Source organism: Artemia franciscana, chromosome 3, assembly GCF_032884065.1.
Source record: "Artemia franciscana chromosome 3, ASM3288406v1, whole genome shotgun sequence".
NCBI classification, from domain to species: Eukaryota; Metazoa; Arthropoda; class Branchiopoda; order Anostraca; family Artemiidae; genus Artemia; species Artemia franciscana.
Genome location: NC_088865.1, coordinates 50,510,489 through 50,524,110, shown reverse-complemented (window position 1 = coordinate 50,524,110; position 13,622 = coordinate 50,510,489). Strand labels below are relative to the sequence as shown.

Genomic DNA, 13,622 nt, shown 5'->3' with positions numbered 1-13,622 from the left:
ATTCGTTAGGAATTGGGACAAAATTTAAGCTTTAGTGTAAAGAGCGAGGTATCGACGAGGGTTGAACCCCCTCATATACGCAATAAAAACATACGAATATAGAAGTTCGTTACATAAGTTAATTCGTAAGTTACGTATATTTTTTACCAATGAAAAAATTTGTAAAAAAATTAAAAGTTCTAGTTGCTTTTTTAAGCAATCAAAAAATTGGAGGACAACTAGGCCTCCTCCTTCGCTCATTTTTCTCAAAATCTTCCGATTAATTGCAATTAATTAATATGCAAATTTCGTTTTAATTATTTATGTGCAGAGAGCCAAGATCAAAACATGCATTAATTCAAAAACGTCCAGAAATTAAATAAAAAAAACAAGTTTTTTTTAAATGAAAGTAAGGAGCAACATTAAAACTTAAAACGAACAGAAATTACTCCGTATATGAAAGGGGCTTTTCCTCCTCAACGCCCCGCTCTTTACGCTAAAGTTTCTTAATGTTTTAAAAATAGAGTTTAGAGAAAGATTCAAACTTTAGCGTAAAGAGTGGGGCGTTGAAGAAGAAAAGGCCCTTTCATATATGGAGTAATTTCTGTTTGTTTTAAGTTTTAATGTTGCTCCTTACTTTTATTTTTAAAAAATTTGTTTTTTTATTTAATTTAAACTTAAGACGAGGAGAAATAAATTCATATCGTAGTTCAAGGATAAAACAAGCATTAATTACTATCAGTAAATAAAAGACACCCCCCAAAAAAGAAATTAAATAAATAATGAAGTTAAACTTATAGCGAGCAAAACCACCACAAACAGGATTTGGGCTAACGCAGCTTATGCGTTGTGAGGATCAGAATGTCACTTGCATTTTACTGAAAACAACTTTTATTTTGAGCTGTCTGTTTTTATTTGAGAAAACAGCGACAAAAAAAACTAACATAATAATCGAGACTACCGAAAGAGCTAATGAAATGTAGATTTAAAGTTTAATATATATATATATATATATATATATATATATATATATATATATATATATATATATATATATATATATATATATATATATATATATATATATATATATATATATATATATGATATTCATTTCTGAAAGTATCAGCAAATTTAGGTACATTAATCTTATAAAAGAGAGGACGTTAAAAACAAATTTTGCTTTCAATAAAACAACGACCTTCTTGTCTTTAGAAGGCAAAGGGATTGGGGGGATATCCATACTTCTGATTGTGGTAGTTTGTCTTCATTTGAAATTTTCCTTAATTATTTAGTGTAATTTCCGTTTTTTTAGAGCGTTATTTATTTATTTTTTTAATTGTACCTTATATTCATTTAACGATTGAATTACTATTTTTCTTTATTTATGCTTATCTTATGCACAAGAAGCTCTTTACTTTTCTTTGAAAAACATCTTTTTGCGATTTTTTTTTTCTGACTAATTTATATTCGTTTTTAATTGACGTAGTCTTTTATTGGTTAACATAAGGAATGTTTGCTAAGCTTTTTTTCGGTTTTTCTTCTTAAGAATCAGGATTATGGCTTGTAATTTAATTTATCAAAAAAAAAAAAAATCAATAACATTTGTATTATAGAACTTCAGGTAATTGGGTAAGCAGAATATTATTCAAATAAACTGATTGAAAATCTGCACAGCCCTTGGGCTTGTTTACATCTGAAGTGATTCTGGCCAACGTTACATCATAGCCTTGAGTATAGACAAAAATTAATCGAAGATACTACTCAACAGGGCCCAAGAGTTAAAACACAAGTCTCTAAACTGTTTCTTAGATATTATAGATGCACCCTTGTAACAGCCTTGGATGAACATATTATCTTTTGATTTAGTTAAATATCCTTCTCAGCATGCCCTGAAAGTTTCAAAGTAGCACATTTAGCCGTTCCTTTATTTATTTTCTTTATCCGTTTATAAAACCTGGATGCACTTTTCCCCTTTTGATTTATTTCAGCAGTTTAGTTAGTAGTATTAGTAGCAGTAGTAGTAGCAGTGGTAGCAGTAGCATTAGTAGTAAAAGCAGTAGTAGCAGTTACAATCGCTTTCATAGTAGTAGTAGCATTAATCGCAAGTAGTTGCAGCAGCAAGTTTTCAAAGTCACAAGGCTGTAGCAATCTCAAGAAGTTGCAGTCACAAGTAGTCAAAATAGCATGTAGTCACTGTCGCAGTCGTAAGTAGTTACATTCGCATTCCCAAGTAGCCGCAGTTGCAAATTGTCACAATCACAGTCAAAAGTATTCATAGTACCGATCGCATGTAGTCAGAGTCATAATCGGAAATAATTATGGTCACAAGTAGTGACAGCCGTAGTCACAAGTAGTTGTAGTCCTAAGTAGTCAGAGTTGTAAGCAGCTGTAATCGTAAGAGGTTGCAGTCGAAAGTAGTCGGAGTTAAAATCATAAGTAATCACTGTTGGAGTTGCAGTTGTATTAGTAGTAGTAGTGGTAATAGTAGTAGCAGTAGTAGTAGCAGCAGTAGTAGTAGTAAAAGTAATAGTAGTTGTAGTAATAGTAGTAATAGTGGAAATAGCATTATTAGCAGTAGCAGCAGTAGTAGTAGTAAAAGTAGTAGTAGTTGTAGTAATAGTAGTAATAGTGGAAATAGCAGTATTAGCAGTAGCAGTAGCAGAAGCAGTAACAGTAAAAAATGCAGTAGTAGGAGATGCAGCAAGTAGTTACAGTGGCAAGTTGTCAAGTAGTCACTTCGCAGTCGTAATTAGTTGCAATTACAGTCACAACCACCCACAAATAGTTGTGGTTGCCAGTTGCCACAGTTAGAGTCGCATGTAGCCGCAATCGCTAAAAGCTGCAGTTGCAAGCAGTTGTAACCGCAAGAGGTTGCAGTCGCAAGTAGTCACAGTTAAAGTCAAAAGTATTCACAGCTCAAATAACTATGCCTATGCGGATGACATACCCCCCCCCATATTTGAAGGATGCTGAACAACACACTTTGTGCGTACTCATTGTCAGAAGTTTGTATTGTCAGTGTCTAAATAACGAACGAGGGCATTAATTTGAAAGTTTCAGGGAAGGTTCAAGAGCTACGGGAGAGTAGCCAGTCCCTCTTGTCTTTTTTAGATGCTCCCTTCTCTGATCGCTGATCAAACTTTTTAAAAAAGTATTTTTTTTACAGAGCAGTAAAAAAGTCTAGTAACAATCCCTTCATAGATGCAGTGTCCCTAAGAGCCCCCAAGGTAAGTATTGTAAATTGCGCCCTTTTTACATGCAGTATTTATAATTGCGAAAAAGGAGCAATTCTATAAGAGGGTTAAACAAAAAATAGAATTTTTTTTCAACTGAAAGTAAGGAGTGACATTAAAACTTAAAACGAAAAGAATTAATTACGTATATGAAGGGGTTTGTCTCCTCCTTAACACCTCACTCTTTACGCTAAAGTTTTTTTTAGCAATTTTAAAAAGGCTTCTTATTGTTCTAATTTCATGACCATGGTGTTTCAGGAGTCGTTCTAACAGAATTGGGCCAAATTTGAACTTTAGCGTAAAGAGTGAGGTGTTGAGGGGGAGGCAATCTTCTTCATATACTTAATAATTTTCTTTCATCTTAAGTTTTAATGTTGCTCCATACTTTCAGTTGATAAAATTTGTTGTTTTTTTTTAATTTAGTTTCTGATCATTTTTAAATAATCTCGGCAAATCTATTCTCGCCTCTACAGAGAAATACCCTCCTCACGAAAATATTCTCTAGACAAATCAGTACCGGTGAAATTGTACCCATGACAATTACCCTTAACAACTCCACGCGTAAAATTGAGACGGAAAAGAGAAAGCAATGCATGTAACAAGAATTTTGTACAGGAATTCTTGCAAATTCCCCAAGTGTATAATTTCCCCTGACAAGCTCTCCCCCTGGAAACTTCCCTACCTATGGAAAATTCCCCTGTGGAAAAACCACCATCCGAAAGTTTGCCCCCCCCCCTCACCCTAAAATATATGCATGCTTCCCAATAAAAAATACTATGCGTAAACAACGGGCAAATTGTATAACTCAAAGATCTTTCCCTTTTGGCTGTGGGGGGAGAGGGGGGGTTATGTTGTATCCAAAGGCATAGTTATTGGGCTTTTGAACTAGGGTGAGCAAAATGACTTTCTCTAAATTTTGATCGGACGATTTTGGGGGAAAAGAGGCGGGTAAAGAGACCTAGTTGCCCTCCAATATTTTTGGTTACTTCAACAGGCACTAGAGCTTTTGATGTTCGCTTGAATGAGTCCTCTCAAGATATTCTAAGACCATTGGGTCGATACGATCGTTCCTAGGAAAAAAACAACGACAAAAAACCACAAATAAGCCTGCATCCGTGATCTTTTTTCTGACAAAAAATACAAAATTCCACATTTTTGCAGATAGGAGCTTGAAACGTCAATAGTAGGATTTTCTGATACGCTGAATCTGAGGGTGTGATTTTAATTAAGATTTTATGACTTTTAGGGGGTATTTCCCCTTTTTTTGAAAATCAGGCAAATTTTCTTAGGCCCATAGTCGTTTATGGGTAAGACTAAACTCAATGAAACTTATGTATTTGAAATCAGCGCAATAAGCCATTTCTTTTCATATAACTGTTGCTATTAAAATTCGGTTTTTTAGATTTTCTGTTACTATTGAGCCGGGTCGTTCCTTACTTACAGTTCCTTACCACGAACTTTTTGAAAACTGTACTTGTGTTTAACAGTCTTTGGAAAGAAATAATAAAATTAAACTGAATACTGGATTATAACAATATTAATATCTGAAAGCTCAGCAGCTTAAGATTTTATTTTACTGTAATTTTTAACTTTATCTTTAATGTTGTAATAAATACTATAGAAAATATTTGTAATATAGTTCGTTTTCAGTAAAGCGCCAATGACGCAATAGGTTTTAGACTTTTACAGTTAGGGAAAGGGGCATTAGCCAAACTATTTTTTGTACTGATTTTTTTTTTTATTCAGCTTGATTTGGATATTCAGTCTAAGTTTTTCTCGTTTTAATATTTCTTTATTGATTTATATTAGTACCTATTTTATGTTTGTTTGCTATGATTGGTCATTTAATCCCTGCTTGTTTTGTGATTCTTTCACAGTGATTTCTGGCCGTTTTGAGTTTGAATGACTATAAAAATTTGTTTCGGATGATCTTAAATTTAATATGGCTTTTATTTTAATTTAAAAAAAACTTCTTTTCCGGAAAGACTTTTTTTTACTAGTCTTACAAATGATTCACGTACCAATTTACATAGGTTTACGTGGCAACTTATCCAATCAGTGTGGATTTTGGTTTCGTTCGACCAGCTCTTTAGTTGAAAAAAAAAAAATATTGAGAGATTCGTTTTACTCAAGTTGGAAGATTTTTCAGGAATTTCCATTAGTTTTCGTATTTTGCAAAATCCTTGTAGGGTCCTTAAGTGTTTCATTCTTCCTATAGATGGGACTAAAATTGCACGTATCTATAGATAAATCCGTAACTGTGGAAAAATTGCCCGACCTGAGTTAATGAAAACGAAATTGCGTTGCTTCCATGAACCCTGTCAGGAAATTTCCTCAGGGGTAGTAAATGTTTTTACAACAATATAAAAGTAAAAAGTTTTTACAAAGATGGATACAGGGGTTTCTCATTAATTCCTACTAATATATATCTTTTAAATGTCTTCCTTTTTAAGGAAGGTCTAAGCCCCCCCCGCCCTAACATGATGCCACCTGTGGCTGGTTGTCTATGAAATTTTGTTCAACTTTGAAATTACTTCAGTAACACATGGGTTAGAGAAAGTTTTAAAAGCGTTGTTGGATCCAGGGCCGTCAAAATATCTTCTAGTTACGCAATTGGAGTTGAAAAGAAATTCTTTTGATATATTTGATAGCTTTCACTATCATGATACATAACCCATAAATCCTAATTATTTTTACCAGTTTTATCCCTACCAAACAATTATATCCATTTTAACAGTGACCATAAACTTCATAACATATTTCAGTTGAAATGTGACACATTTCCCACGCTATCCATCAACGCTTCTATTTTGTTTTGAATTAGAGGAAGTGCACAACTTCTTTGACCAGTATATTTGCTAGAAGAAAACTGTGGTTTATTTTTAATGCTTTGTTCCAGTTTCACAATTCAAATTGGATATTTCCTATGCAATGATTGATTTGGCCAAACAACAAGATAGTTATAATTAGCGTCACTGCGTGCAATTTATCTCCTATTGTTAAAGAAAAAAAAACATAAATCTAAAGGCTATATTAGAAAAAAAGCTAAATCCGTATTTGACCAAAGAAAGTGAAATTTTACGGAAGTTATTAGCCCAGTAACCGGTAACTATTAATTAGCATTTTGTTGTGGTCACATATTGACCGATTATTTTTATATTTTATTTTTATCAGTTACAAAGATTTAAAATGAAGAAGAAACAATAAAAAAAGGAGTTAATATAATTGCAATTCAACCACAATGTAGGTCTTCTGAGGAGAGATAGTTTGGCACGTAAAAAAAAAACGGGGTCTTGAAAATTGTTTCTTAACTGTGATTGAAATGGTTTAGTCCTATTTTTAGAAAACTTAAGAGCCACAAAGAAACCCTAAATTGGTACACTTGACTGGCACATACCCAGTAATTTAATTATTTATTTTACTTATATTATATTATGTTTATTATTATAATAAATAGAATAATATTTATTATTATTCATTTATATTATATTATTTATTCGTAATTTATTTATATTATATATTTAGGCTAATGTTATTTTGAGGAACTCAGGAATGTGGACATTTTCAAAGAAATCTAAAAATTGGGTGGTTTATTTGCTATTATTTAATTGCTATTTTTGCTATTATTTATTTGCTATTAATTATTTAATTGTTCTAGTTACCAAATTTATTGCTAGCTGCTATTAATTTTTTTTTGTCCAGGGCATGTTTAAAGCCAGAGGGAGGGAGTATGGCCCCTCACTAATCCACCAGTGGTATTGCTTACATAGTTTGCTGCAACCTAATTATTAGGCTTTAATAGGACATAGCAAAAGACTTTTGCACGTGCCAAAACCAATGATTGTGGTCATGCGCATTTCTAGTATTTTCTTTTTTGAAGAAAAGAGGGGATTGAGATTTTTTTATTCTTTACTGTCGGTTCTAGTTTTAGCTGTCTTGGCATAATTAGCCTCGCCTTTTGTGAAAATTGTCCTCGCTTAGGCTTTGAGTGGTAGCTAATAAAATTCTATAATGCGCCTTTCTGCTTTTGAATATCTTTGTCTTATCCGCTTGATAGAGCTAGCACCGTTATTCTGCATATCAAAGACTTACAACAATTCCAAAAAATTGATTAAACTATGGAACTGAAATATCAAGCGAAGCGTCAAAGTTCATAATCAAATGTCATCACGTTATCGGGATTGTTCAAATAAAACTTATTGATTATCCTTACAAATTCACTCTTTGTTTTTCCTTTTTATTCTCAAGGCAATTTTATCTTTACCTTTTGCATTATTACAGCCAAACCGATTATTTTCCTTTTTCTTTTTTATCTCATAGACGTATTGCATTCTTCCTTACCCCCGACGCTCGATTCGTCTTATTTCTGTTCATGTCCTCCCAGCTCTAAATACGGATACCACACGCGTGTTACCCATTAAAACAATCTTATTTCGCTTATTTTTCTCTTGGTTTAAATGCTCCCCGGAGGAGCTGTATTGTGGTCCTGCTTTGTCTAATGGTTGAAATAGGACACGATCGTACTGTCTAGATATACGTACTGTGCCCCAACTGAACCAACTAGAATAGGATTTAAAATCAAGCTGTTTGAAAAAAGGTACTTGTGTATTATTCAGAACACACTCCATAAGTGAAGTTAGGTTCTTTCATGAAACAAACTACGATGCAGGTACATTTTATGAAAAAATCCAGTTTCATAGCCGCAAAGACAAAACTCTATTTAGTTTGCTACGCATAATGATAGAAGATAGTTTGAAAATTGTTCTATAAATGAAGATCTTGGATTTGCCAAAGACTGAAAAAGAGGCGATTATATTTTTCCATGATAAGGGATTGTTGCCCACAATGAAACAGTGCGTCAATGGACACAACATAAATTTATAGTCTTACGAGAAGGAACATTTAGGCTAGGTTTACCTAATTAAAATGTACCTGCATCACAGTTTGTTTCACGAAAGGACCTGAATTCACTTATTGAGTGTGTTCTGAACAACACACAAGTACCGGAAAATAGAACCCTAATTCTTATTCTTCAACTTTATTTTGCATGACAACGTATTATTTACTACAGGTTTAAGGATATCAATGGAATCTGTCAAGATGTTGACGAATGCGCAGAGGGCACTGATAAATGTAGTCTCCAGGACGAAAAAGCTTCTTGTTCTAACGAAGACGGCTATTATACATGCGCTTGCTCCTCGGATTTTGAAGGTGTTTACAAAGGATGCATAAGTAAGTGTCATTTGTCACAAAAACAAAATACTGGTTTTCCTTACCTGCTTAAAATACGAAGCATGACTTGCCTAGGTAAAAAACTTACCTATTTAAAATATTTCTTGTTTTGTCAGTACTTTTTGTCACTATTTGCGCGGGAACTATATATACTTTTTTTTGTAATTGTGAACCAATCTAAGTAGAGCAGTACCTTTATCAAACTTCCACAATCGTAGACTCCCAAAAGAAAGAACTCTTTAACAACAAAAAATGACAAGGCAACTCCTAATTTCCTATATATGCCATCGTTTTTGATAAGAAGGGAAAAGCGATAGATATGAAATCAAGTATTACAACGGAAGTTCTTTCTGTTATATCAAATGTAAATGATATTATCTTCTTAACTGAATGGTTTTCTTCTTCTTGAGGTCATCGCCTAATTAAAATTCAAGGTTGAATGAATGAAACGAAAAAGATCGATTCTACTGTTAAATAAAAAAAAACAAGTTTTTTCAACTAAAAGTAAGGAGCGACATTATAACCTAAAATGAACAGAAATTACTCCGTATATGAAAGGGGCTGCTTCCTCGTCAGCGCCCCGCTCTTTACGCTAAAGTTTGACTCTTTCTCTCAACTCTTCTTTTTAAAACAGTAAAAAACTTTAGCGTAAAGAGCGGGGCGTTGATGAGGAAGCAGACCCTTTCATATACGAAGTAATTTCTGTTCGTTTTAAGTTTTAATGTTGCTCCATACTTTCAGACGAAAAAACTTTTTTTTATTTAATTTCTGAACGTTTTTGAATCAATGCATGTTTTGATTTTGGCTCTCCACAGAGGAATAATTAAAACAAATTTGCATTTTTTTTTTGGCTAAATGGCTTTCTCATAATTTTGAGCGAATGATTTTGATAAAAAAAAGAGCGGGGGAGGAACCCTAGTTGCCCTCCAATTTTTTGGTTAATTAAAAAGGCAACTAGAACTTTTAATTTTTTACGAATCTTTTCATTAGTGAAAAATATAATTTTGTCCCAATTCATTAAGAATGACCCCTGAATCACAAAAGCCGTAGAATAAATAGTTGACATTACTAAAAATACCTTAGCGTAAAGAGCGAGGTATTAGGAGGAGGTGAGCCCCTTATATGGGTAATAATTTCTGTTCGTTTTAAGTTTTAATGCTGCTCCTTACTTCCAGCTGAAAAAAACTTTTTCATATTTATTTTTTCATTGTTTTTTTTAAGTAATGCTAGTAAATCCTGCGCTCCCTTCATGGAAATTTTCTTCCCCCATGACAAATTCCTCGATGGAAAGCTCCCCCAGCATATCCCCCTCTTCTCAACCCCTCATCCAACCAAAAAATCCTCCTGAAAACGCATGTACATTTCCCAATAACCATTACTGTATGTAAGCACATGTCAAAGTTTGTAACTTGTAGCCCCTCCCACGGGGACTGTGGGGGAGTAAGTCGTCCCCAAAGACATAGTTATACGGTTTTTCGACTACGCTGAATGAAATGGCTATCTCAGAATTTTGATCCGTTGACTTCGGGAAAATAATTAGCCTGGGAGGGGGCCTAGGTGCCCTCCAGTTTTTTGGTCACTTAAAAAGGGCACTAGAACTTTTCATTTCCGTTAGAATGAGCCCTCTCGCAACATTCTAGGACAACTGGGTCGATACGATCACCCCTGAAAAAAAAACAAAAAAACAACAAACAAACAAACAAACACGCATCCGTGATCTGCCTTCTGGCAAAAAATACAAAATTCCACATTTCTGTAGATAGGAGCTTGAAACTTCTACAGTAGGGTTCTCTAATACGCTGAATCTGATGGTGTAATTTTCGTGAAGATTCTATGACTTTTAGGGGATGTTTTCCCCTATTTTCTAAAATAAGGCAAATTTTCTTAGGCTCGTAACTTTTAATGGGTAAGACTAAACTTGATGAAATTTATATATTTGAAATCAGCAGTAAAATGCGATTCTTTTGATGTAGCTATTGATATCAAAATTCCATTTTTTAGAGTTTTGGCTACTATTGAGCCGGGCTGCTCCTTACTACAGTTCGTTACCACGAACTGTTTGATGCTGCAAGCTCATTGCAAATAATCAAATATTTGCTCATTGAAAATTAAAGTTTTTAGTCTATAAGGGAAGTTTTAATACATAAAAGGTTGTAAGTCTAGAAAAAATTATGGTTGTTGAAAGACACTTTAAATTATTTTTCCTAACAGATTGGTATCATCTTCGAAATGTCCATCACCGATCTTAAAACATATTAATGATATTAGTTTGACTTTTTGAGTTTTAAAGATTGACCTTTGTGTCCCAAATCTTTAAGAACGATTCCTGAAACTCAATTGTCATTTAATATGAATCATCAGAAGAATATGAATCTTTTTTAAAAGTAAAATTACTTTAGTGCGAAAGACGAGGCCTTAAGAAGGGGGCAACCCCCCTCATATACGTAATATTTTTCTTTTTGTCTTAAGTTTTAATGTTCCTCCTTACTTTTTAGTTGAAAAACTCTTTTTCTATTTAATTAATATTTGAAACTAAAGAAAACATACATTCTCCTTAGTAATTATTACAATTTTTTTTTTTAAATTTATAGTAATTACGGATATTCTCCTTTTCAAGAATATTAGCAAACACTTAAAAATTCTACATGGTGTTTTTCTCTAGAGGAATTTTCGTTGGCATGTTAAAACAGAACAGGCTGCTAAATTTAGTATGAATTCTGTCCATGATTCGTGTCATTGACTTTTTGGTTTTTACCCTTATTTTTTGTTATTCTTTTGTAGCCTTTGGCCACGCATAGCACTCTTGGCTAAAGGCACAGGATCAGGAGATCGTTACTTGGGCTACAAACACTATTGATCAACATGCAAAAACAAATTTCTTTTAAATTGGTAACCACGGTGGTCTACTAGCGGGCTGATCAATAGGGCTTCTATTGATCAATCTATTTAATAATTTTGGAGGCTAGCCAAAAATCAATAAAGTGCTTTCTTGAGCTTAGACAGCCCACCAATTCAAAGACGGTAATAACATGTTAAAATGTCGATGTCATCAAGTCAACGCTAAAACGAAAAAAGAAGAAAAGCACTACCTGCATCACATAATTTGTCCTGCATTTAGAATAAAGAGAATTTACTTTTGAATAGCTTTTTAACCTTACACTAGCTACAAAAGCGTTTTTTATTGTTATCTGAAATTTGATAAATCTAGTTCTTTGAAATAAATTAAACTTAATGTTACATTCCTTTTCCGCAACCTTGGGTTTCCCTATTTGAACAAAGGGAATATAAGTAATATCTCTCAATATAAAACTTTCAACATATGCACCCATATTTTACAGAGTATGCAAACTAAACTCAAGATTCTGTCTCATTTCTGCTTACTCGACCGATAAAAATATCTTACTTGTACTTGCAGAAGGACCAGGAATTTCCGCCTCACGTGGCATCTAAACAAAGTTTCTCAAAGACGGTTTTCCACGATGACCGGTCTTGTGTCAACTCTTCGGAGAACATCAGCCAGTATTTGTCCCATCTGTAACCAATTTGAGAAAACCTCCAGCTGGCTCCAGATGTTGCCTAACTAGCATCCACCAATTTTTTGACTGTCCTCCTTGTTTTCTACGCCATGTTGGTGGGGGTTCGGTGACCAGCATTTGCTTAATAAGGCAATCGTCAGGAAGACGTAAAGCGTCTTCAAGCCAGCGGAGCTTGATGATGCCTGAGATTCTGTTGATGATGTAGCAAATTCGTCGAATTTGGTCGTTCAAAATCTGGTCTGAGAATCAGTTGCGCAAGATTGAACGCAAGCAAAGGTGAATGAAGACTTCCACAGCGCACCCTAAACTGTTTTAATGGGTCAGAAACTGACATCATAGAGAAAAACTGCTCTAATTGTCGACTTAGAAATGCTTATCTTTGTTCTTAAGCTGATCTCTCGGGGAGTCCAAAGATATTTGCTGAGTTGACCAAACACTGCTTTATCTCTAGATATTCTTCTGTTGACATCTTGAGCGCATGTTCCTTTTGAATCCATCTCTTACTTACTTAGATTCTCCTACGCCTGGTGGTGCATAGGGCAACAATGGTTGATCTCCAGCTTGACCGATCTTGTACCATAGACCAAAATTCGTTCTGATTGGTTTGGAGACTCTGACTCTTTCTCCAGGGATCAATCGAGTGTGCTGCGTTGTCTTCAGCTCCTTCAAATGCCAGGTAGGGTCCAACACCATAAATCGTGGGAGATGTCCTTCGCTTATGCGGTCAATTTGCACCCAATACTTATATCTTCTCCTTCTGATCTCGTCGGTCACCAGTGGTTGTTCGGTATCAGCCCTTATCTGGGCATTCGTTACTCGATTGGTCCAATTTACCACAAGGATTCATACTCAGGCAATTATCTCAGATCCCAGATAGACAAAGCTGCAAAAAATTTAAAATGGGAGACTATAAACAGTGAGTTGATGGTCTCTTGTGACTTTCAGGTCAAGAACTTTCGTTTTCTTTGAGTTTGTTCGAAGGCCAAAGTAGGCTGAGTAAAATATCGCACAAGATATATCGTACAAATAATATCAGTGTAGACACCATTTAGAGAAACTTAAGAATTTTATCCCCCCCCCTTGATTTCAAAAAATGATTTTTTTTGAGAAAGTAAATATTTAGCACGAAAGCGAATAAAGCATCGGTAATGATTCTAAAGAAAAGTTCTTGAAGTGCAGCTACTCCAAGCCTTTTTTCCCTAAACACAACTTTTGAATAATAACTTTGAAAAATACAATTAAATTTTAGTTTTTAGGTTTAAGTATTTATAATCTCAATTTGATTCATCAGTCCTTTCGACAAGATAAAAAAAATCTATGTTCTTCAATTATCACTTCCTATGTTAGCTGTGACCTTATACCCTAAGAAACTAGACTGCTCTCCAAGAAAAAGAGTCTGATTACTAAGAGTTTGATTATTACTAAAGCCTGATTATTATGCCATTGAATCTTAAAACATTTGGTTTTATTGATGTTTCGTAAGGATTTTTTTTTTTATTGATACGTAAGGATTTTAGATTAAGGATTTTAAATTACCCTCAGGTTTGTCAGTTACAAACAGAAGAAAGTAAGAACAGGCTAATTTTCTTTTTTTTTAAGATTTAGATAAGGAAAACCTAATTCTGTCTATTTTAATCAA

The 13,622-nt window shown here is 34.0% G+C and overlaps 1 protein-coding gene across 2 annotated transcripts in view; it reads left to right on the top strand.

Annotated features, from left to right (window-relative positions):
- Positions 1-13,622, top strand: part of LOC136025375 (uncharacterized) — a 145,138-nt gene that overhangs the window by 46,208 nt on the left and 85,308 nt on the right. For both annotated transcript variants that reach the window (XM_065701352.1, XM_065701353.1), the window contains exon 6: positions 8,287-8,447. In XM_065701352.1, the coding sequence (XP_065557424.1) occupies positions 8,287-8,447 (161 nt within the window). The remainder of the gene's footprint in view (positions 1-8,286; positions 8,448-13,622) is intronic.